Raw genomic sequence first — 25187 nt, forward strand, 5'->3', positions numbered from 1 at the left:
GCCTACGCTGGTCGCTGCAGCAGTGCTTGTACGTCGTTTCACGCATGTGCAGACCTTCCCCACCGCTCTGTACCAGGTGTTTGTTCGCGGTTGCGTTTTCTCCCGATCTGAGGGGAGGCGGACTCGGGGCTCGGACCGGAGCGTTTTGTTTTGCTTTATATTTCTTGAGTGTGTGGACCACTGCATCACGGAGGGCTCTCCACAGTCCGGTCCTGTCAGCTCTCGCTACTTAAATCCTTGTAAATTCCTCTAGATTGAACGCCTAAGTCGAACTCCGAGATACGAGATCTGTGGCAGGGCGCGGCACTGCTTGGGCAAAGCGCTTCCCAAGCTTCCGAGTCTCAGCGTGCATTACGAACTACATTTCCTAGCGTGCCTCGCGCACCGCCCCCCCCCCCAGAGGCGGCTCTGTTCTCGCGAGGCATGCTGGGAGTTGGAGTTTCCGCCGGGGGGGGGACAACCGTCTAATTGGCTGAAATGTGAGTGGCGGGCCGCAGTCAGACCAATGGCCCTGCGAGATGTGCTGAGCGGCAAGGCTCTCGGCCAATGAGAAGCGGATGGGCGGCCTGGCGGGTGAACGCGCGCGGGTTGGAACGCGCGGGACCGTTGGTGGCTGTGATGGAGGCGGCGCTGAGGTGAGGGGGAGTGCGGCTGGTGTGTGCGGGGCCTAAGGGGTCTGGAGTCGTCCTCAGAGGGGCTGAGGGTCTGTTCCCTTCTTTCTTATCGCCCTTCTTTGGGTATTGGAAGGGTCTGGTTAGGACTCGAAGCAGAAATCTTCTCTGTGCTGTTATTTACTCTCAGTTAAAACATTATTCCGATCCCTGCCCTGTCTGAAAACAGCTTTTATTAATCGTTATTGCCAGTTCCCAACTTCTCTTCCTTCGTTAACTGAAAGCTGTAACTAAAATCGATTTCACCTGATTCATAATGCCTTCCTGCAGGTGCTCGGCTGGTGACATGGCAGCTGTGAGCTCACAGAAGAGGAGCCAGAGCCCTACTCAGACGTATGTTAACTACGTACAAACCTCTTTTTTTTCATGTTTCCTTGAATGTAAATTCGTAGAGTCACAGCATGGTTGGGTTGGAAGGGATCTTACACACCCTGCTGCCATGGGCTGGGTGCCCCCCATCAGCTCAGGCTGCCCAGGGCCCATCTGGGCCCATGCTGCCTCTGGGCAGCAATGCCAGGGTATCACTGCCATCTGAATAAAGAATTTCCTCTTTATATCTAATCTGAATTAGTTTAAGGCCATTCCCCTTTGTCCTATTGACAGTGGACTGTGCAAAACATCAGTCCTCATCTTGCTTGTAGGCTCCCCTCAGCTACTGGAAGGCCTTAATGAGGTCTCCCCAGAGTCTTCTCTTGTCCAAGCTGAACAAGCCCAACTCCATCAATCTGTCCTTATAGGAGAGGTGCTCCAGCCCTCCGATCATCTTCATGGCCCACCTCTCAACCTGCTCCAACAGCTCTGCATCCTTCCAGTGCAGGCCTGGGCACAGTATTCAAGCTGCAGTCTCGCAAGGGTAGAATAGAGGTGGACAGTCACCTCCCTGTCTCTGCTGGCACCCCTCTGTTGATGCAGCCCCGGCCTTCCAAGCTGCAGGAGCACACTGCTGGCTCATGTCCTGCTTTTCATACATCAGAACCGCCAAGTCCTTCTCAGGACTGCTCTCAGTGAGTTCTCTGTAGATGAAAAAAGCATGGAGGTACAGGTGGATGGCAGCTGGCCATGAGGCAGCACTGTGCCCTTGCAGCTCAGAAAGCAAACTGTATCCTGGACTGAACCAAAAGCAGTGTGGCCAGTAGGGTCAGGGAGGGGATCCTGCCCCTCTGCTTTGTGCTGTGTGACTTCAGCTGCAGTGCTGGGAGTCCTCAGTACAGGAGAGACATGGAGTTGTTGGAGTGAATCCAGAGGAGGGCTACAAGAATGATCCCAGGGATGGAACAGCTCTCCTATGAGGAGAGGCTGAGAGAGCTGGGGCTGTGCAGCATGGAGAAGAGAAGGCTGGTGGGATGGCCTGAATGAGGTCTGTCAGTATCTAAAGTAGAGCTGTAAGAAGGAAGGAGGCAAACTCTTTGGCAGGGTCTGTTGTGATAGGACAAGGAGAAATAATTTCAAACTAAGAGAGAGGAGATATAGCCTGGATATAAGGAAAATGTTTTGTTGTTTTTTAATCTTTCACTAAGGGTTGTGAAGCACTGAAATGGATTGCCCAGAGAGGTGGTGGCTGCCCTGTCCCTGCAGACAGCCAAGGTCAGGCTGGACAGGACTGTGAGCACCTGATGGATCTGTAGCTGTCCCTGTTCACTGCAGGAGACTTGGACCAGGTGGCCTTTAAAGGTTCCTTCCAACTGAAACGATTCTGTGACATATCTGGGGTTGCCCCAACCCAAATCCAGCTTCTCATATTTCAAATTCTTGAAAATTTTATCATGAAGTGGAAATAAGGTAGTTTTGAAATGCTCTGGAATTAGTCGATATTTATGACTTAATAGCACTTTATATTGTTCTGAGAGCTTTCAACTGATACGTAGGGAAGCTGAAACTGATCTTCCATCTAAAGCACAATCAGTGCAGAACTAGAAACAAGAAAAAGGTGTCACAGTAAGCTGGTGCTTTGCAGAGCCACGTTGGTGGTTGCATTGCTGTGTGCCAGAGCTATTACTGCTTTTTAATAAGCGTATCTTATTTTGGCAGTCACCTTTGTCAAATGTGTGACGTTCACACACAACCCTAATGAGGTCCCAAAACCAATGGAAACCTGAAAAAAAAATGATGGCTTAGGAACCTAAGAAATAAAACTCTGATGTTTACATTTATTTGTGATAGTTTCAGTCTTTTCCAGTTTATAAAAGTGTGCAAATGATCATAGAAGCATTGGCTGTCTGGAGTTGGCTGGCAGTGCTGGACCTGCTGCACCCCAGGGGCACTTTTAGTCCCCAGGAGTTCCTTTCTTACATATATCTTACAAGTATATCTGTTCCCACTAATGTAGCCACTGGCTGTGGACACAAAGCTGAGCTTACATCCCACAGAACAGGCTGGTCCTCTCCCTTTGTTACTTTGTCACAGCAGAACAGGTTTCTCTCATGCTCCTCTTGTCCTTCACCCACAAAAATATTTCGGGGAGGAGGCCAGGGTGAAGTTTTTCTTCTGAATTGGACGGACAAATTCCTGAGATAGTGAGATTTTTTCCTCACTAAATATTTACAGCAAGCAAATATGTTACAGCTGAATGTGTCCTTTGTGTAAAGTGGATCCCCTTTGGGCCCTTGGTGCAGCGCCGACAGAGTTTTAGCCTCAGAAATACATCGGTGTGAGAATTCAGTGCATGCCTTTCAGAACCTGCTGTGAAATACTGTGGGGTTTTTGCTTCCCCCCCTCTGAAAGCAGAAAACAAAATGGCTGTTGACAGCCTTGGGTCTGTGTTTGTTAAAGGGCATCTGGTGGTGCAGGCAGCTAGACTGAGTGGACTTGGAGCGTTACTTAAGCACAAGAATACCTGAAAAGCTGTCAATATGTGACGTCTTGCTTTGTTGTTGTTTTCATAGTGCCTTTGAGACTCCTGTGAAAAGAAGGGTGCTGGATTTTGCTGAAAGCCTCAAGAAATCAAGAGCTCGCTGGTTTTCTTCTCAGATCAAATGGTCACCTGGCTCCAGCGATGAGGAAAGTGGAGCTGTTTCTGTGAAGCCAGCACCACTGAGGAGGTTGGATGTGTCCCCACTGCAGGCTGCCAGCATCCCCACTGCTGCACGCACGGAGTTTTCTTCCCAGTTATCCCCTAAGCCTGCTGCCTCATACCAGCCCATCGTGCCCGTGATGTCTTTTTATAGCAAGGAAAAGCAATACCTTACTATTCTAGAGAGGAAACAGCTGAGTGAGAATGGAGCTTTTGGGGACAGGGGCAGTTGTAAGAGTCCCCTGGCTGCCAGCAGGACTGAGAAAGTTAATGTGAATGTCAGCAGGAACACGAATTCGAAGCCAGCCAGGCCTGCAGCTGGTTCCAAGCATGGCAAAACTGCCCCCAAAGCCCTTAAGAAGCTGAAAGCAGATGCACCCCCTAAAAAACCTAGTGTGGGGAAAGAGAATACTCCTTGTCTAATTAAGAAGAAGATGGATTCACCCTTCAGAGTCCTCAGCATGACAGTGAAACCGGCTCTGAGGCTTCAGTCGGGAGCAGCATTCTTTTCTGCCGGCAAGAAGTCGCACTCTAAGAAACCACCCTTAGACCTTAAGCCTCTCCAGACTCCCCCCAGGTCTCATTCAGCCGATGCCAACAAAAGCCTCGAGGCAGACAGTGCACAGAGAAGTACTTCTGTGCCTCAGAAGAGAGAAAACAACAACAGAGAGAACTTTCCAAGTTGTGTAAATCAAGAGAGAAATACTGCACATGAAGGAAAGGCGTCTCTGCAGCAAAGTGCAGGCAGCACTGTTGTTGCTTCTCATCCTCCTGAGACTGCAGAGTGCAGCCATGCAGGGAGCACGGTGAGTAGAGGTGCCAGCAGGGTTCAGGTGACATAAACTGAGTTTGCTGGGTCTCACGCATGCTCCGGTTACTCAGCCCAGGTGTTCATTTGGATTTGACTTAAAAAGAACCTGTGCAGGTTTGTTTGTATGTTATGAAGGCATAAAGCAGTGGTAAAACTCCAGTTTGTTGTCATCCCTGTGTGCTGCAGTGAAATACTCTATTTAGGGTGGCTGAGAGGAAAGCTGCCTGTGCAGTGTTTGTGCTGACAGCAATCTGAGTCATCGTGATAGGATCATAGAAAGGCCTGGGTTGCAAAGGACCACAGTTCCAGTCCCCTGCTGTGTGCAGGTCACCAACCAGCAGCCCAGGCTGCCCAGAGCCACATCCAGCCTGGCCTTGAATGCCTGCAGGGATGGGGCATCCACAGCCTCCTTGGGCAACCTGTTCCAGTGCCTCACCACCCTCTGGGGGAAAAACTTCCTCCTAAGATCCAACCTAAACCTCCCCTGTCTCAGTTTAAAACCATTCCCCCTTGTTATTTCTGCGTGTGTTTGGTGAGGAGCAAAGCTGACAAAGAACTACACAGGTGATAGGTGGGAAAGGTAAGGGTAGCAGTGGAATGCAGTAAATATGAAATCAGAACAGGGAGTCACAGACCTCCATTACACTTAGTGTCACATCTGTGTTGCTGCATTCTGGCATCTAAAATGCTTGGAGGTGGGAAAGGCTGCTGGGGTTCTACTGCAGTGTTTAATAGCAGGCACCAGAAGGAAGCAGAGAACAAGATGGGAAGCTGGTTTTATAGGGCTAATGTGCTTTATTGAACCAATGCATGATTATAAAGAACAGTTTATTGCCTGCTTTGTTCACCTGCACTGTATTAGTGTGTTTCTCACACACCAATCTTAATTGTCAATATGTTTTTACTAGCTAGCACTACTAAAACACAAGTGTTAGCTTGCACAATCCAATCTTGCACATGCAGTTAATATATAACTTTCTAAAGCATTTCACACTGCTGTAATTGCATTTTTTAATGGCTGAGCTGTTTCTCAGAGGTTAATCAGAAGTACGTAGCATTGGAAAAAGAAACTTGGTGACTTTGTTATTGCAAAATGAGCACAGGGAGAGTTTGGCCTTGATCTGGTTTCACATTGTACAGTCTGGTGACCCTGAGGAGATGGGGAATAACATAGTCATGTTATGACAAGGGCAGAGCTGGAGGCAGCAGTTGGTTTGGCAGACTTTGATTTTAATAGAATGCTTGCAGGAAGCTTCCAAAAACTGTTAAGACACATAGATATAAGCAGAAAGTGAAGCTGAGTCCCAGGCATGCTAAGCTGATGGTACAAAGCACAAAACAAAGCACAAAACAAATGCAGTGATGAGTGAATCAAACTGTATACAGCATCAATTAATGCTTCTTCAGGAAGGGAGCCTGCACTGTGTGTGGTTCTGTAACTGCTATCTGAGAGCTGGGGAGTTTTTGCCCTAAAAGATTGTCTTAATTTACAGGATGGTGGTGAGATTAGTTCTTCCACAACATGCCAGTCAGATGATTGCATTCCTTCCAGCCAGTCTCCACACGAAGGGAGTAAGAAGGGTAAGTTGAATTCTGTGCATCTCGGTCTTCTCGTGCACTCAGTGTGCACAGTACACAGGCACTGCATCTGGGAGATGCTTCTGCTTTCAAGGAGGTGGTAACTCAAGGGTTTGACAGCAGCTGCTGCCCAGAGAGTCGACACCTCTCCATACTTTTGCCCCTGCTTATTGTTAAGTGGAGCAGTTTCCCTTCTATCCTTACTTTGGAGTATTTTTTTCCAACCCTTTTCAATGCAAGAATGCTTTTTAATTTCAATTCTTACATGTGCCTGTCTGCTAGCTGAATATCCACAAGGCTGTATGCATGAAGTTTGTGCCTGATGGTGACCGAGGAAACTCCCTTCTGCACTTCTTTAGGCAGTGAATTACTGCCAATAGTGGTTTGAATGTGATTTAACTGAGTGTTCCTTTTCTGAAGTGTGCAAGTTGGAGTGTCCTTTGTATCTTAGTGATGTGAATGATCTGCTCACAAGTTGTTCTTTCCTAGTTTGTCACCTGGATTTCACATTTCCTCACCTAGCAGCAGGCACTGCCAAGTCTTCCTCTTGCTCTTATTGAATGCTTTCTTGGCCCTCTAAGATCTCACATTTCTAACAAGTCTGGGGCTTTGTATCATTTACTGGAGCCTTCCTTACCTCTTCTGATAATAACAAGAACCATTTTATTGTGTCCTGTTCCTAGAAACAGCATGTTTGTCTTCTCATTGTGTTCTTTGGAGGCTGTCAGTGCTGCTTTTCTGCCTGTGCACTTCCTCATGTTTCTGTAATTGCTGAGGAGTCTCCATCCTTCAGCAAATGCAGTCAAAAATCATGAAAGCAGCAAACAGTTGAGCACTTGAATTATTTATGCTTGATGGAAAACACTCCTAAGCAATAATTCACTTAGACTTACTGTGATCTATGCTGCATTATCCTAAAACTTGCAGATTGTGTGCTGTAACTTATGGTAAGACTTCCCAACTTCTTCTGTTTCCATGTATCAACGTGTTCTGTGACTAAAAAATGGCTGCAAGCCACTATAATGTCACTTATCTTTTCCAGCATCTTCGAATGCCCTTGTCTACCCCATATTCAGTGGGCCCCCTACCAGCAAGAAGAGGTATGTTCATCTTTGCTGTCTATCAGGAGTGTCATATTGACAGAATAATTGTTAAAATATGCATGTAATCATTCTAAAAGCCCAAGTTCAGCCTTCTGTCTTGGTGCAGGGCAACAAGAGAGGTAATCCTTGTTGGCTCTGGGAAGCAGCTGCTTCAGAGGTGAACCTGTCGTTAGCTGCTTCTCTCAGGTGCTTGTGGCTGATAAGCTGTCATGCAGCAGCACTCAAACTTCTGCCCTTTTGATCCAGGTGCAAAAGACAAGACAGAAGTTGTAACAGAGATGGGTGAGGATTAATTAACAGAAGCATCTGCTTCTCTTCTCCTTTCCCACCTGAGTGGATCTTTCAGAATTGTATTTGGCTGTGTTTCATGTTTAGTGGGATGTAAATAGAGCACGAGCATGTTGAGGTTTGCTTTTGGATTCTGTAAGATGCATGATCTCTTTGCTAAATGACTTCCAGCCTCTGTGCTTCTCTCTGTACTGCTATGATGCTGATGTTTGTGCTTCTGATTAGTTTATTTCCTTAATTAATTTCTGCCCTACTCCAAGACTTCCAATGGAAAAAGATTTCCCATGCAAGAAAAGCTGCTGGTCCCCCTCCCACACTGAATCAACTCTTTGATATGTTTTGTTAACAGTCAAAACATTCTGAGCCTAGTTTATTGTGGACATTAACACACACACAGCCCCCAGTGCTTGAAATCATTTCAAATTGAGCCAAAACAAACCTTCCAAAACTTGTTGAGCTATGGTAGTGCTTTGCCACAGAGGAGTGTTGAAAGCGAGATCTGATTGCAATATTTGCTTTGCTTCCTCATGTGGCTTTTCACATACCTTCCGTGGTGCAAGTGGAACCCTGGAATATGTGCAAAGCCTGGTGTTTGTGATTAACTGCACATCAGCCTTGGATCTGCTGTTGTCTCTTGGGAAGCTGATGAACACAAGCTTTTCCTATGTGAAGTTTCTGCTTTGGAAGTTCTCCTTAGCAGCTGAATCTATAAAATGGTTGGGTGTATCTGAGTTCCGTGTTCACTGCATGACACTAAGAGTTTCCCACTTGGAGATTGCTTAAGAAACTCCACGCTGTGGAAGTCTGAAGGAAAACTGTGCAGTTAATAACAAGTTGCAGTGGGTCTCAGCTAAAGTTTCTCCATCTAGATCAAAACCCATAGGTAATTGGAGATCAATCTTTTTTTCTCCTTGAGAGGGAAGCGTTGCTGATGCTGCGTGTGATTCATAGTCAGCTTTCTTCAGCACAGGAATACCTGAAGCTGTGTAAGATAATCTCAGATGACGATGCCACTCCTGCTGAGATGGCAGAAGAGGACCCTCGTCCTTGCTTTGTGTCACAGTGTGCCCAAATCCAGCTTGGATCAGGTGTCCTGAGCTGCACACACTGAGCCCTCACACCTGGGCTCACCGAGTTGTGCATTGAGACATGAGTTCCCTCTGCCAGCTGCACTTATAATCACAGGCATTTGGGGCTGCATCCCTTTCTGCTCATCACCCTGAGCCCTGCTGGGGATGTTACAAACCCACCAAGCTCCACAGGGCAGCCTGGTGCTCTCCACTCACATCTTTGGCATGGAGTTTCTGATTCAGCATTGTTCTGCTGCTGGAGTGCTGAGTTCACCATCCAAGGGCTTTGTGACAGTGCTCAGCTGCTGCAGCCCTCTGCCAGGACTGTGGGTTTGGTGTGCTTTGCCCCAGAGAAGGAGGTACAGTTTTGGAGACTTGGAGTGTGGCAGTGAACTCTTCCTTCACGGCTGCATTAAGGAGGGCTTCTCTTCAAGCATGTTTTTAAAAGCATGATTACAGCCATAAGTTTATGTATCAACTTAGTAGGAATATATCAAAGGGACTCTTTAGGGGATGTTTTGTTTCTTTGGATCCTGGACTTGGTGAAGTTTCCAGCACTGAGCAGCTTGCTGAGTCTGTGTGTGACTGCCTAGCTCCAAGTAAGCCATGGTTTGAGGCTGGAGCACTGGGCTTGGGCATGTATTTCTTCACCTCCAGTTCTCATGCTTCATGGACCTGGCCCTGTCTCCTCTGTTGTATCCCTTTGGCTGGGACTGCTGAGTTCCAGCTAGTGGCAGTGTCCCAGTCTCCTGGAGATAGGATGGCTGTGCAAGTGAGAGAGTGCTCAATCATGGGCTTGGTAGCTGTGCAGTTCCTGTTCTGCCTTGAGCCCTCCCCACTCTCCAAAGAGCAGCTGGCAACACAGCTGTCAGCAACCTTTGCTGTATGTCAGTTTTGGGGTGTTCTCTTATAAAAGTCACAATCTTGCCCTGGGTGTCTGATGTGTGAAGCTAACCTTTGTGTTAACCTTTGACCAACTGACATCTTTCTGAAATGATTTTCAGGGCGCTGGATGAACTGAGTTCTCCATTTGGGTCCAGTCCACCTGCAAAAATGCCTCACGGTGTGCAGAAAAGCAAGAAAGCGAGAGAACTCTGCAAGCAGTCCAACGATCAGATGATCATTGTAAGGATGCTGGGTCCTTGGGGTGGCTCGTGGCACAGTGACAAGGAAATAAGACATGTCTTGAGGCTAAGCAATAAGCAGATTTCCTTACATGTAAGCCTCAAACAAACCACACTGTGACAACTGTAACAGCAAATGGCACTCAAGGCAGCGTGGAAATGTATAAGCAGGGGCTGTGAACACAGAGCTGTGAAGCACATCTGCCTTCCTGCTGCTGCTGCCCTTCAGGGTGAAGCACTGATCTGATTGCTGGGTGGTTACACAGAAGAGAGAAACCCAGATGAGAGCAGCAGTATGAAGACAGCTGCAGCATTTACCCTGCACTCGTTGTTCTGAGTGTGGCTGACTTGTGGGCCACAAGCTCCAGCCCAGCCAGTGTACAGCTCTGCTTGGGGCCATGATGGAGAAGGGGTGGATAGCAGGTGCTGAGGGACAAGGGCAGCCCACACTGAGAGGGCACAGGGAAGGGCAAACAGCCTGTGCAGGAAAATAGGACGTGTTCTAAACAAATGGGCCTTCATTTCTTGTCACCACTTAGACATCAACTTGCTGTTTATAGAATCATAGAATGGGTCAAAAAGGACCTCAAAGATTGATACTAGTTGATTGATGATCTAATTGAAACTAGATGATCATTATAGTCCTTTTCAACCTTGGCCATTCTATGATCCAGTTCCAACCCCCTGTTGTGTGCAGGTCGCCAACCAGCAGCCCAGGCTGCCCAGAGCCACATCCAGCCTGGCCTTGAATGCCTGCAGGGATGGGGCATCCACAGCCTCCTTGGGCAACCTGTGCCAGTGCCTCACCACCCTCTGAATGAAAAACTTCCTCCTAAGATCCAACCTAAACCTCCTGTGTCAGTTTAAAACCATTCCCCCTTGTCCTATCAGTATCTACCCTCATAATCTGCCATTCTCCCTCCTGTTTATATGGTCCCTTCAGGTATTGAAAGTCCTTGCACAGCTGACATGCAGTTCCTTCTCCCTGTGTCCTGACAGAGCTATGAAAAAAGTTTTTTAATTATTATTATTTTTTTTATTTTAGGTGACTGGCAAAAAAGGGCTGTATGGTTTTCCTTTGGTTTTGTGGTGTTCTTGTACATTGTTTGCTCAGCATGTTGCTGACCCATCTGTTTCAAGGCTTGTTCCAAATAATGCATTCTTTGTATAACAACTTCATGCTAGGTAGTCTTGAATATTCTACGAATAAGCAAAAGCTCGTGCTCCTCCTCAAAAATCCAAATGTAATCAAAATATTTTAATCTTTGATTATTGTTGCTATAACAAATTCTTAACCTCATTCCTTTAAACTAAATGTGGTTTCGACCTTCAGAGCACGTGTCATTCATGCTTAACCAGCTCTGTTTCTCACTAGGATGCAGGACAGAAGCATTTTGGTACCGTTGCCTGCAAGTCATGTGGCATGATCTACACAGCTGCCAGCCCTGAGGACGAAGCCCAACACATCCAGTACCACGAGAGATTCCTCGAGTGCCTCAGATATGTGGTAAGGCTTCAGCTGCATTCACATCTCTGAAGGACACAGGAGAATCCTAGAATGTTGGAAGAGAGCCTAAAGATCGTTTAGTTCCAACCCCTGGTTGCCCCCCACCAGCCCAGGGCCCACCCATGGCCTTGTGCATCTCCAGAGATGGGGCACCCACAGCTCTTTGGGCTGCTGTGCCCGGGCCTCACTGCCCTCTAAGTAAAGAGGAAGCAGCACATATCATCCAGGTATTAAGTTGAGACAGCTGCAGGCTGTTTTGTCAGCCAGATGGGAGGTTAAAGTGTAAGTAGCGTGCAGTGCCAGCAACTGTGTTCATCAGTTTGATGAATGTGATTTGACTTTATTCCTGAAAGCTGAGGTGGTTCAAATTACAGCTACATCTGCCAGAGTCTTCACTGAATCACTTCCTCTCTTGCTAAACCACTGACTTGTTTTTTTTTCTCCCCCTCTCTGTGGCAGTGTTGGAAGAAAGAACGGGTTGTGGCAGAGTTCTGGGATGGGAAAATCGTATTGATTCTTCCAGATGACCCAAAATACGCAGTCAAGAAGGTACATGTTTGTTTATTTTGGGGTTTGTATTGTAGATTAGTTTTTTCATGGCTCAGATCCCTGAATGCCTCAGTTCACACAGTCATACATCGCTTGGAATGCAGAAGGCCTACAGGAGGGCAGAGCAGGGTCGCTGTATCACATAATGGCTGCTTTTGGAAGGGACCTTACAGACCCCTAGGTGCCCCCAGCAGCTCAGGCTGTGCAGAGCCCATCTGTGGCCTTGGGCACCTCTAAGGATGGGGCACACAGCTTCCATGGGTCGTGGCAGCTTGCATTTCTACAGTGCAGGCTGCTGTGGTCGCTCATCCTGACTCTGCTCTCCATGCTGAAGGTCTTGTTCTTAAACATTCAATACAACGTGTTGAAGGATTCAGGTGAGAGGTGAGTGTGCTCTGAGGGAGATACAGAGATGAGAATGCTAGTGAGAGCCTGTTCTTTTTTTTTTTGTCTTTTTAATATAACAAAACAAAAAAATCCTGCCAGATTAGCTGTGTGTACAGTGAGAGCCACTGGTGTCAGGTAAAGCTGCAGAGTGCTTCAGGGCTGCTTCATGAATCCTGGCCTTGTGTAAGCATGGGATTATTTGGGGGAAATGAGTTTCATAGAATCATAGAATGGCCTGGATTGAAAAGGACCACAATGCTCATCCAGTTCCAACCCCCTGCTGTGTGCAGGTCACCAACCAGCAGCCCAGGCTGCCCAGAGCCACATCCAGCCTGGCCTTGAATGCCTGCAGGGATGGGGCATCCACAGCCTCCTTTCATTCCTGACAGGTTCATGCTGAGCTGAAGAATGCTGGTACCTAATGCACCCCTCCTTTTGTTTCAGGCAGAAGACGTGCGAGAGATTGTAGATAATGAGCTGGGCTTCAAGCAAGTTGCCTTGAGTTGCCCAGCCAAGACTAAAACCTACTTGTTTGTGTCCAACGAGAAGATGATTGTTGGGTGCCTGGTGGCTGAATCAATTAAGCAGGTGTGTGTTAATTGTGTGAAGAGAGGGGGAAACTGCAGGCTGGTAACTGGGGCTCTTGGTGTGTTTTGGAAATGTTAACTTTCAAAGGAGGAGGAAGGGTAAAATTAAGAAGAGGAAGAGTAAAATTAAAGAAAAGCTTGTGCTTTTGTCAGCTGGTGATGTTGCTAGCAGGAGTTGGGTTTGCACAGCTGGTGCTTGAGCAAGCTTGCACATGGTTTAGGAGCTGGTCTGCCCTGTAACATCATAGAATGGCTGGGGTTGAAAAGGACCGCAGTGATCATCTGGTCTCAACACCCCTGCTGTGTGCAGGGTCGCCAACCAGCAGACCGGGCTGCCAGTAAAAGGCAGCAGGAAGTTCAGCTGGCATTACTTGGTGGCTCTGTGTCCCTGAGAGGAACAGCTCAATGCTTCCACTCATCTCTGCAGGCTTTCCGGGTGCTGTGTGAGCCCAGCACGACTCAGAGCCCTGGGCAGGATGCCCTGCAGCAGCAGCGGGCATGGCGCTGCTCCACGGAGCCGGAGCCTGCAGTGTGTGGGGTCAGCAGGATCTGGGTGTTCGGCCTCGCACGCAGGAGGGGCATCGCACGGCGCCTGGTGGACGTGGTCAGGTATGGAGCTGAGGAGGGGTGGGAACTGGGAGAGGGAGGAAGGGATTGCAGAGAATCACGAGAGGCTTTGTCCTGCGGTTAGTTTGGCCCTGAGGAGGCTGAGAAGAGGCCTCGTGGCAGCCTGTAGCTTCCTCCAATGATAGGATCCAAAGGAACGGCGTAGAGCTGCATCAGGGGAGGGTGAGGTGGGGGTTAGGGAAAGGTTCTGCCCCAGAGAGCAGTGGGCATGGAGCAGCTCCCCAGGGCAGTGGGCACAGCCCCAGTTTTGGAGCTCAGGGTGTGTTGGGACACCACTCTCAGCTATAAGGTTTGGGTGTGGAGCCAGGGGTTGGACCCGGTGATCCTTGGGAGTCCCTTCCAACTCAAGGTATTCTGTGGTTCATTCGTGTGTACAGACACATCTGCAATCCCATCTTCATGGTGGAGGGCTACTAAGTGGGCAGGTAGTCTGTTATGTAGTACTTAAATGATGTGTATCTGAAATCTCAAAGGTGAGCCGAGCTGTTATGGCTGAGTATAACTGGAACACACAGCTACGAGGACTGGAATTTCCAAGGGAAACTCTGCTTGTTAGGAAAGAGTATTTTTAATGTTATTTTACTGGACAAATTGGGCCCAAACACCAAGTCTTTTCCAGGCAGGAAATTCTGAACTTTTCTAGTGTGTTTGGTTCAAGAGAAACATGAAGGAGGACTTGAAGGAAAAAAAAAAGTAAAACAACAAGGAAGCATCCCCTCAATCTGTTCCTAGGGTCTGCCTCCAGGCTCAGCTTGGCCCATGAACCTGTAGTCATATGTAAGCATTAATACATAATATATACCCACTGTATGCATAATATAAATGTGCACAGGATGGATATGCATACATCTGTATTTATACATATATATCAACCTACTCCACTATAGTTTGAGTTCAGCATTCTGAAAGTCCATCACTCGGTGCTCATTTCCCACTCCCTCTGTGGGCAGTGCTGCCCTGAGCCATGGGGACCTCAGTGGTCTGGATTCAGTATAATGGTCTCCTGGTTCCTAATTAAACCACGCTCCAGGAGGGCAAAGTGGCATCAGCACTGTCCTCTGCTGTTTGAAAGCAGAGCTTCATAAGGGAGGGTCTCCCACTCTATTTTGGTTCTGTATCAGCTCCCTGCAGAGGGGGGCTGGGGTGATGCTCCCCTGGCTCACAGCGTGGCTCTGACAGCTCTCTTCTCCCCCAGGAGCACATTCATGTATGGCAGCTACCTGAGCACTGAGGAAATTGCCTTCTCTGACCCCACACCAGATGGCAAACAGTTTGCAACCAAATACTGCCAAACACCCACCTTCCTCGTCTACAACTTTGTTTATGGCAACTGACTGGACTTGATTACCACTAGCTGTGAGTAGCTCCAATCATTTACCACGACTGTGTTGCTTTTAAAGTAACGCTTCAATGTTAGGGCCTGGTGAACTCTGGCTTCCTGCTGAGCACTCGTTTTTCCTGCACTTGTGGGAAGCCAACACCTTCTGTACACTGGTGGCGGATGCTGTGAACGCAAGGAAGCTTGCTTGGATTGCAGATAATTTTCTTTCTAAATCGAAGTTTTATTACAAATAACTTTATTTCTTTAAGAGTTTGAATTAATATAAAGCTGATCGTTTCTCCCCCTGGATGTGTGGGTGTTTGAACTCTCCATGCATGTGCTGGGGAACATCCTGGGGGTTGTGAGGGTTTGATGTGCACTGTTGTGAGAAAGCTGCTTGAAACTATCTGCTGAACGTGCAGGAGCTGAATGTAAAGGGCTGGGGCAGAGGCAGTGGTGGGAAAGCTGTCCCTAAATTTGTGCATACAGAAGCGTGATGAGAACACAGGGCAGGGTTTCCCTCAGCCTCCAGTGCACAAAGTCTGGGAACCTTTGAAGTGTTGTGCTGCAGAGATTGCTTGTTCAATAAACTGTTCAAAATGCTGCTGCTTGAGCTCATTTCAGTGCACAGAGGGGTATGGAAACAAAACTCTCCTAGTTTACAGTTTGGAGGAGGAGGAAGCAGTAGCTTCCAACTGCCAAGAGCTGCACATGGGAGCAGGACCAGCTGTGGTACAGCTGCCACCTCCAGCTAGGTGCAGGTATTTCCTAAACATGTCATGTTTTGGGTTTTTTTTTTCCTTTACCTCTCCCAACATTCTTTTACCCAGAGAGGATTCTGTGCAGCAACTTCTCATATCAGGAAACCTTTTCATCAGGCTGCAGCTTGTTTGTAGCCCCACTGTTAGCTGGGAGTGCTGACCACCACCACCCTGCAGCACCTGGCATGGACACCCACACCCTCTGCAGAAAGAATATCACTTCCACACCAAGGTAAAGAAGAAAGTATATTTGATACCTGTTACAAAAACACCAACTGAAGAGGATTGAATCAACACAAACATAGAAAAGATTTTTAAACTGCTAACAGCAATTAAGAACACGGAGCTTATCGTAAACTAAAGTGCAGGCTGGAGAGGATTGCTCTAGAACTAGCAATCCCTGCTCTCCAGTGCTAAGATGGGTCATCATTTAACACGTTTAGGCTCTGTTTTTAAGTACAGAGCATAGAAGGATACAAACTACAGGAATAGCCTCACCCTCAAGTTCAGGCCCTGAGCTCTGGGGGCAGGCTTGCCTCCAGGACTGCCACAACATGAGCAGCTGAGGGACGCTTCTTTGGGTCCTCACTGGTGCAGATAGAGAAGAGCTCAATCACCTGCTGGTAGGATGAGTCCAGCTCATCCATGTTCAGGGCTGGACGGGTTCCCAAAGCTGCATAATATGCTTCCTCATCGAAGTCATCCTCATCAAAAGACTCATCTGGCAAAAAAAAAACCCAAAAAACCCATAAAACAAAAACCATCAACCCCATCAGAAAGGGTGCAGTGCTGTGAGCTGCACACATTTGAGGGCTCTGGACCAGTTGGAGCCCAGCTTTCACCCTTTCTTTAGGGATTAGGAAAGAAGATGCTGGACAATGGGGCTGGGAGGAAAGGCTGCAGCCAGGAGCCACTGGGCTCTGATACCAGGAATGTATATAATATATATAATACCTGGCAATTGAGTGTGTTGGTTTGTACCAGCACTCCTGGAGCAAGCAGGAGCCCAACCCACATGGTTTTAGCTTTGGGGCACACTCCCCCCAGGCTTCTATCTCAGGTCTGTCCCTGACATCCCACCCATTCCTCCCACACTCTGCCTCGTGTGCTTGTTGTAACTGAATAAGGGCACAGACCTCACTGGGGCAGGCCGGAAGAGCCCACATCAACACCAACTGCTTCACCCATTGCCTTGTCAGAAGAGAAACAACTCCCATGTGCCCTCAGCACAGCAAACTTGCTCTAGTGTGTCTTTTCCAGCCACTTCAAATGCACCCATCGTAAGAAATATAGAAACAAACCTTCATCATCAGTGCTGCTGCCCAGGTTGAGGTGGGGCACAGACAGGGTCATCATTTCCCAGAGAGTCAGCCCAAAAGAGAAGATGTCAGCCTTGTCAGTGATCACACCATCATCACTCAGAGCTTCCTTGGGCTTCCAGGGCTCGGTGCCAATGTAGTGCACTGTAGGGTCACTCACTGCAAGGAATCAATGCAGTTTGGGGTGCTGCTAGGACCGACACAGCAAGATGTGGCTGCAGCTCACTACACCCCAGGATTCAGCCTGTTTGTAGCATGCAGACCCCACAGAAGTGTGGGATCACAGGGTGGGGTTTTGCAGAGGACCGAAGCCATTTTTCTTTCCCATCTGTGTGGCCTCAAACTTTGTGACCCATGGCTTGCTCTGTTCGTTGCCTGACACTGCAGAGGGACTGCAGAGACCTCGCCAAGGGAGGAGATGTCACAGAGGAGCATGTGACAGCATGCAGGGGGAGAAGCACTGAGGGTCAGGGCTGTGCTCTGCAGCTTAGCCCTCCCATAAGATGCCCTGCAAAGAAAGAGCCTTTACATCATTTATACCTGGTTGTTTCCCTTCCTCAGCCTAGCGCCCCTGGGGAAGGAGCACAGAGGAGACAATACTGCCCAGGTCAGCTTTCCCCTTTGCCTTTGGCCACACTGACCTTGCCAGGGGACAAAGTAAACCCCTGGAGTTCACCAGGCTCCATCAGCCACCACCAGCCACGCAGTTGGGCTTGGTTTATTCAAACACAAATCCAATTCTCACCACTTTGTTCAATTTAATGCCTCGGTGATCACAACTAGCCTCAGGAGAGCTGAAATGCTCGCTTCTCAGCTTCAACCTGAGAAGGAAGCACCAGGTCTGACTTGATCCCTCGCACCCCATTCGTGTTGGTCAAACCAGTAGTTACAAGCAGGACAGTGCCAAATTTCCCCCAGCTTTCTCTAGCAAATTCCTGAGCTGCCAGCAATCTCAGCTACTCCAGAACCTTTATTTCAGTGCTCATCTTCCAAGGCCTGGCCTGTAACCAGAAGGGAATGCTGAAATCCCTCAGCACTTTGCAGCCCGATGCGTGCTGGTCCCTGGCAGCCACACAGATCTCAGGACCAGCATCCTCTTGCTGGCAGTGTATGCTGTCTCCTCGAGACCAGGAGGAGGCAAAGCCAAGATGAGGGCTGAACAAGAGGATGGTTCAATCGGCCCAGAAATTGATACTTTAACCACACTCCTGTCTGGAAGATTACACTGGGGCGCTGCCTCCAGCTCTCTTGCTCCTTATAAAAGGGAACAGCTACTAATAAAAACGTAATAGAGCAGCTTTGTAAGTTATGGGGCTGTTGCAGGCCCAAGCACTGTGTAAAGCAGCATAGAAAAGCATTCTTGTAATTAACCCAAACACATTTCCTGCTGTTCACAGCCAAGCCACGACGCCATTAGACATCTGCTTCTCATTTACATGAAGTCTTTATAATGCTTGCATTTGGCTCGTGCTTCCTTCCAGCCCTACAAGAAACATTCATTTACTTTAAGCTCTGGCAACAGCATTGCCTCAGCAGAGTCCAGCAGGGCCTCATCCAGCATCCCCCAAACAACAGCACTGCTGCCCACAGGGTGAACATGGAAGGGTACAGGACAACAAGCTCTGAAGGATGAGATCTGGGCCTTGTGAGAGCCCCTTCACCCCCATAAAATGCACCCAACACCCCCCAAGGAACCACAAGGGTGTGTTGGTGCTGCTGCTGTGGCCAGGCTCTGGCAGCCACCCAGCTGCTCTTCCCTATGACCCAACCTACCAGTCAGGTTCTCATCCAGGGGCAGGGATACTCCCACGTCACAGATCTTGATGGCTTCAAAGTCACCCTTAACAACAACATTGGGAGACTTGATATCTCCGTGGAGCAGCTTCTTGTCATTGTGAAGGTACTAGGAGGCAGAGAGAAGCAATTAACACCTACAAACATTCATAGATTCATTAAGGATTGAGAAGACCTCGAAGATCAAGTCCAACCATTGACCCAGCACTACCGTGCCCACTTGTAGAATCACAGAGCCATCAAGGTTGGAAAAGACCTCCAACATCATCAAGTCCAAATGTTAATCCATCACCATCTTGCCTACTAAACCAATATGCCTATGGGGAGCCTGCTGGGCTGGGGCCACCCAATCCCTCTGCTTGCTTTGAAGGTTTCCCCAAAGCACCCCAGAGCCCTGTGGGAGCACTGCAGGTTGCAGGCAGAGCTGGGAGAGAATTTTTCATAGGCAGTCCCAAATCTCTGCTCCTCCTTGTGTCCAGGAAGACATAAAATACTGAATTCTACAGCGTCAGTCAGCTTAAAGGTATTGTCCAGCCTTGCAGCAGTTCCCAGCTATAGAGAGCTGCTGCTAGAGGATAACAAAAGGAAGTCAGTTGCTGAGCTTGTGAAGGGCAGGCACAATCCCTAGTTCTTCTGTTACAAGGTAAATCATACTATGAAAAACATCTCCTACTGCTGCTCTTTCTGACACAGCCCTACCCAAATAGATAGTAGATACACGCAGGAGCAGCTCCAGTGCTGCAGTAGGAGGTGCACAAGTGGCACCAGCTGGCAGTCACTGCTAAGCAAGAGCAGCTTTCTGCAGGAGCCTGGCACAGCATGGAGCTGGCAGCGAGCAGACAGGCAGGCAGCACAGAGCCAGCAGGACACGTGTGCCAACGACTGCTGCTTTACGTTCAATATCACTCTGATCACAAGCTTCTGGAGTGAGGGGGGCACTTGAGTGTGCACAGCACCCAGGTTAGAAAAGCTCCAGTGCCTTCCACAAAGCGTTACAGCATCTGCTCTCCATCTGCTGGCACTCGGCCTTCTCGCACATTGCATTCATTTATTTTTCTGGTAGATGCAACCCCACGTGGAACAGCTGTGGTTTACACTCAACGTACCTTCAGCCCCCTTGCCATGCTCAAGGCAACTTTGGAAATCGTTGCAGCAGGGAAAGGGCCCAAACGAGCTGCATTTCTTTCTTCAATCAAGTCATTGAGAGATTTTTCTCCTCCAAACTCCATGACAAGACACATGCTTCCATCGTTGGCCTCGGTGAATGCACGGTAACCTTTCGAAAGAGAACGTGTTGGTTGGAGAGCTGGGAAAGGCTTCGGGCACTATGGGAGGTGTCCCTGTGGCAGGGCTTGGGGCTGAGCAGGCTCTAAGGCCCCTTCTGACCCAAACCATGCTGTGATTCTATGAAATTCACACCCTGAAAAAAAAAAACCTCATGGCACGTCTTTGTGTGGCAGCTTCTTGGAGTGAAGCCACAAGGAGCATCTGTGGAGAGCCAAGAGGCCCCAGGCCCAGGACAGGGGCCTCAGACTTCGTGTATAGAAGGAAGGAATCTCCCACAGACTTCCACTTCCCAGCTCAGCTTTGCACCCCTTGACAGGGCAAGGGATTTATCCTGATGTCCACAAGATAAAGAACTGAGAGCAGGGAGGGAGGAGTGCAGCAGGTCCACAGGGCTGACACCTGCAGTTGGACAATGAGGAGCCAGAGAGCAAAACAAAGAGCAGGGGGAGGTGTGGGGAAGCAAAGCCTTCCTCTCACAGGGCCTATTTCACAAATTAAAGCTAACTATGGGTGTGTAACCCTTCTTCTTCCACTTCTCACAACCACCCGTAAACAGGTGATGAAGAACAGTACAGAAGTCTCATCCTGTTAATGATTTACAGCCCTTCTTACAAGGGAAAAGAAAAAGCAGTGCACTGTTTGCAACATGAAAGGTCAAGAATACCTTTGCTTTTAAATTCCTGCCAGAATCAAGGCGCACAACTTTAGTGATACAAACAAAATTCCTGGTAGCTAACGGCATCTGTAATTCAAGTGGCCACAGTGAGGGGGTTCAAAGCACAAATAAAAGGAAAGTCAAACAAAGCTGCTGTCCTGACTGCCAGCAGAGATGTTACACGAGATAAGGGCAGAATTTAAACACAGACCAAAGCAGTTTCTCAAAATATTCCTACCACTGACAGCCAAGATCTTGACAGAGCCTCGATTGTCACCCCCAGCCTGGAACAAAGGTGTGTCATAAGAGAGGAACCCAGAGCCCAATTCCACACATAGCACAGATCTCAAGATGCTGCTTGATTACACCATGCCCTCTCCATCCCCTGAGGTCATAAGTTAACACTTCAGTAAGCACAGCTCTGGTACAGGTGCTGTTTTTTCCTCTGGTTCTCCCCCCACAGATAGGGAGCCTACAGCTCTCCTGTGGGGTAGCTCACCCCAGAGCTGTGCCAGCAGCTGACACTGATCTCAACAGCCAAAGAAACACCAAAGGGTATTTCCTGCTCCAAAACTGATGCCCAGGAGCACTCCCTAGTCCCTGCCATGTAGGTGAGACAAAGCTGTGGTGCTCCATCCCTGCAGGTGCCCAAGGCCAGGCTGGATGGGGCCCTGGGCACCTGGTGGGGTACACCCAGCCCATGGCAGGGAGTGGAGCTGGAGGAGACTCAAAGGTCCCTTTCAACCCAAACCATTCTGAGATTCTCTGATCCACCAGCCCCAACAGCCTGATTTGCAATAAGAGCAACACAGGCTGTGATGGAAACTTACCCACAATGTTGGGGTGCTTGAGGCTTTTCAAGATCTTGGCTTCTTCGTTCAGTCTGGACTGATAGATGTTTTGCTGATTCTTATTGCATTTGGAATTAATTTTCTTCACAGCCCATGGGGATCGAGATAAACCTCTGGGAGATCTGTATGGGGAAACCCACATGTTTCAGTCAGAATCACTGCAAGCAGCACAGTGAATGCTGCCCAAGTCACTGAGGACCTACTCCAGAGAGCATCTGTCTTTAGTTTATGGAAGGGAAAAAAAAGGGAAAGAAAAAAACAAAAAGAACACTAAAATAAACTATAGCTTGCCAACCCAGCCAGTAGTGACAGGACAAGGGGGAATGGCTTTAAACGAAAGCTTTAATGGCTTTAAAAGAGAGATTTAAGGTTAGATGTTGGGGGGAGTTCTGTACTCAGAGAGCAATGAGACATTGGCACTGCTGCCCAGAGCTGTGGGCAGTGCCCAAGGCTACAGGTGGGCCCTGGACAGCCCCAAAAAGGTCCCCATGGCAGGGGTTGAGTCTGAGTGTGCTAGAAGGTCCCTTCCAGCCCAAACTGCTCTCATATTCCTTAAACACGCACACACTGGAGGTGTAGAGCAATGTTTTGCCCATATATGTATCACTCTCACACTGAATTTTTAAGTGCTGCAGGAAAGGAGATGTGGACCAGCACTTCTTCCAGGTAGAGGAGCTGAGGCCTGAGGAGGGAAGCAGTTTGCTCCACAGGCCAGAGCAGAGCCAGGGAGAGTCCCCACATACCTGAATTCCAGGCCAGTTTGGGTTACTCCAAACTGACAGGTTCCTTTACAGCTCTGAGCCCTGCAGTGCTGTGCTGGCACACACAGGACAGCTGGGAATGCCACAACCCTTCCCTAATTCTGCCCATTCCAGTCTGTATTTTCTTACACAGAACCCAATTGCTTCCTAACACCTGACTTATAGAGCAGGAAGATGCCAGGCCCACTCTGAACACCGTGTCCCTCTCACCTTTTCATCAAGTAGACGTTCACCCCAGTGCCGTATCCAAGCTTCTGCATGGAGGGGGAGGCAGGAATAGTGATAGAAGCTGGCCCTGTGTTTGAGCAGAACAGAAAAATGCTGATGAATGCCCACCTAGGGACGGCAGGCAGCAGCAGCCTCACACTGCTAGGAGCTGTGATCCACTTGTGACTCCACATATGTGCTGCTGCAAACTCAGATTGAAGAAAAGCTCCTTTCCAACCCCTCTTTTTCCCCCAATATTTCAATGCATCCAACACAGGTCTCACTGAGAAGCCCCTTCACCGCTCCTGTTAGGTGTCTCATGCAGGACAGATCCTGGTGAATTTTGTTTCATGTTCTATGTTCGAGCTGATGTTAGATTACAAAATAATAGAATGGCTTAGGTTGGAATGGACCTTAAAGCCCATCCAGTCCCAACCCGTGCCACAGGCTGCCTGGTTGCTGCCCACAGCCCCATCCATGGCCTTGGGCACCTCTTGCTGTGAGTCAACCACAACAAGGCACAGCTTTTTGGTTCCTATTCTCTGGACTAACCCACCTTGATGGAATTGGCTCACTACTGGTTGGATGAACATACATCAATCCAAGGCACTGAAGTCTAGGGCCTGAAGCCAAGCATGGAAACCCATTTTGGGGTTAGAATAGATCCCTTTCTACTCTGCCCTTATGAGGCCTCATCTGGAGTATATCCAAGTACTCCAGTGTAGATCCAAGTCTGAGCACCCAGCACAGGAAAGATGTGGGAGTCCAAAAGAGAGCCACAAAGGTGTCCAGAGAGCTGGAGCATCAATCCTATGCAACAGGCTGAGGGAGCTGGGGATGTTCAGTGCGGAGAGGAGGAGCTCCAAGGAGATCTCCGTGGCCTTCCAGTACTTAAAGGGAGCTTATAAGCAGGAAGAAAAATCAACCTTTTACACGGGTAGATTGTGACAGGACAAGGGAGACAGGTTTTAAACTAAAAGGGAAGAGATTTAGGGGGAAATTTTTCACTCAGAGGGCAGCGAGATGCTGGCACAGGCAGCCCAAAGAGGCTGGGGATGCCCCATCCAGGGAAGGCTAGGTTGGATGGGGCCCTGGGCAGCCTGATAAAATGGTCTGCATTCTACCTGCATGGTCAGCAGCAGGGGGGGTTGGAACTACACGATCTTTAAGGCTCCCTCCAACCCCAAAACCTTCTGTGATCTCTGGAGGTCTGTGCCAACGCCATCCCACAACTCACCGGCTTTCTCCTGCTCCAGGCTGCTCAGACACTTCTTGGCTTCCATGGCTACAAACCGTGCCGATCGCTACAGCAGAGAGCAGAGATCTCATCACACCCCCAGCACAAAGAAGGGGGCACAGACAGCGCCGGGGGGCAGTGAGCCCAACGCTCGGCCCCGGGCCTCTGCCTGCAGCCCTCAGGCGCCTTCCCCGCCCGAGGCAACGAGATCCAACCCCCCCGCCCACCCCCCTCACCCAAGGCCTCTCCCAGCCCCCAAGGCCCCAGCAGCTGCGGATCCCACAGAGCAGAGGGAAGCGGTCCCTGTAGGCTACGAGAGGCCTGCGGGATCTGCCGCAGCGCGCCACCCGCTACCTTCCCCCTCCGCCGCCGCCGTTTGAATGCGGCGCGCGCGGGAGCTCCTCCTCCTTTCAACCCTCCGCAACGGCGGCCGCGAGGGCACAAGATAAGACGGAATGCGGAAAGGGGCGTGGCTTCGTTGTGGGCGTGGCCTTTCTGGTGTGAAATGTAGTGGGGGGTCTAAAGGGGCGGAGCCTGCAGGGCGCCCTCAAGGGGTGCTGAGGGGAAGAGGAGTTTTTGGGATCCCTATGACTTCTCCAGACCTTTTGGGGGGGTCAATGTGGGGTCTCCAAGGCCTTTCGGGGCATTTCTCACAGTCTCCATGAGGTTCCCAAGCCTGTGGAGGTTCCCGTGGCATCTCCAGACCCTTTGAGGAGTCAAAGGCCTTTGGGGTGGAGTTGTCTTCACAGGGTCCCCAAATCCTTTGGGTGATCAATGTGGGGTCCTTAAGTCCTTTGAGAGATTTCCATCAGGTCCTCAAGCCTCTGGGTGGGTCCCAAGTGAAGTCTCCAACAGCTAATGGGGATCCCCATGGGATCCCTAAGCCCTTTGAGAGGGATTTCCATGGAGTTCCAAGCCTCCAGTCCCTATTGGGTGTCCATGTGCAATGCCTCAGCCTTTTGGGGGTTCTCCCCAAACCCCTAGGGGTTCCAAGCCCCTAAGGGGGGTTTCCATGGGGTCCCCTAGCCCTAGACCACCTACATTTGTGTCTCCAGCCATTTCAGTGGTCAGTGTAAGGTGCCTAAGCTCTCCATGGAGTTTCAAGCTCCTAAGGAGGGGGTCTCCATGGAGTCCCCAGGCCCTTCCGGAAGTCAATGTGGTGTCCTTAAAGTCTTTGGGGGATCTCTGGTGTCCCACAAACTCCTGGGGTATTCCCTGTAGTGTTTCCAGGCTCCTAAAGTGGGACCCTATGGACCTTGCCCTTTGAGAGATCTTCATGAGGTCCCCAAGCCTCTGGATGGGTCCCAAGTGGAGTCTCCAACATCTAAGGGGGATCCCCACGAGGTTCCTAAACCCTTTGGGAAGGATTTCCATGGAGTTCCAAGCCCCTATGGAATTCTCCACGGGATTCCCAGCCCTTCAAGGAGTTGTGTTGCTACAATATCCTCAAACCCTCGGGGCATCGTGTCCCTATAAAGGTGCCACGTGGGGGCAGTAGCTCCACACACCCCTGGAAACGTCCTGCCTCTCTGCAACACCCCAAACCCTCCCCCTCTGACCTCCCTTCCTAATCACACGCCCACCAGGGCCGTTCCCACACCCAAAACATCCGAGATGTTTTTCCCTCATTTCCCACAAGCGTGGGTTGAGCTCCGATTTCAACATGCCAGGCTGACACCTCC

The 25187-nt window shown here is 49.3% G+C and overlaps 2 protein-coding genes across 5 annotated transcripts; one reads left to right on the forward strand and one right to left on the reverse strand.

Annotated features, from left to right (window-relative positions):
* Positions 1 to 29: 29 nt before the first annotated feature.
* ESCO2 (establishment of sister chromatid cohesion N-acetyltransferase 2) lies at positions 30 to 15237 on the forward strand. Of its 3 annotated transcripts, none has more exons than XM_048937365.1 (11): positions 30 to 76; positions 942 to 1004; positions 3554 to 4487; positions 5986 to 6073; positions 7113 to 7170; positions 9536 to 9656; positions 11031 to 11162; positions 11622 to 11711; positions 12543 to 12686; positions 13113 to 13294; positions 14508 to 15237. In XM_048937365.1, exons 1-11 carry the CDS (start codon positions 45 to 47, stop codon positions 14644 to 14646), a joined length of 1983 nt encoding a protein of 660 aa, XP_048793322.1. In that variant the 5' UTR covers positions 30 to 44; the 3' UTR covers positions 14647 to 15237. The 3 variants fall into 3 exon arrangements, with proteins under 3 accessions (XP_048793322.1, XP_048793321.1, XP_048793323.1); XM_048937364.1 differs by lacking the exon at positions 30 to 76 and adding an exon at positions 107 to 635; XM_048937366.1 differs by lacking the exon at positions 30 to 76 and adding an exon at positions 664 to 703.
* Positions 15238 to 15627: 390 nt separating this feature from the next.
* PBK (PDZ binding kinase) lies at positions 15628 to 23956 on the reverse strand. 2 transcript variants are annotated; one of them, XM_048937474.1, is made up of 8 exons: positions 23860 to 23956; positions 23506 to 23572; positions 22272 to 22356; positions 21280 to 21422; positions 19614 to 19783; positions 18487 to 18616; positions 16696 to 16872; positions 15628 to 16115 (listed from the first exon to the last, which is right to left on the reverse strand). In XM_048937474.1, the coding sequence occupies exons 2-8, from the start codon at positions 23549 to 23551 to the stop codon at positions 15901 to 15903; spliced, it is 966 nt and encodes a 321-aa protein (XP_048793431.1). In that variant the 5' UTR covers positions 23552 to 23572; positions 23860 to 23956; the 3' UTR covers positions 15628 to 15900. The 2 variants fall into 2 exon arrangements, with proteins under 2 accessions (XP_048793431.1, XP_048793432.1); XM_048937475.1 differs by lacking the exon at positions 23860 to 23956 and adding an exon at positions 23742 to 23853.
* Positions 23957 to 25187: the final 1231 nt, after the last annotated feature.

This window comes from Lagopus muta, chromosome 2, assembly GCF_023343835.1.
Source record: "Lagopus muta isolate bLagMut1 chromosome 2, bLagMut1 primary, whole genome shotgun sequence".
Lineage (NCBI taxonomy): Eukaryota > Metazoa > Chordata > Aves > Galliformes > Phasianidae > Lagopus > Lagopus muta.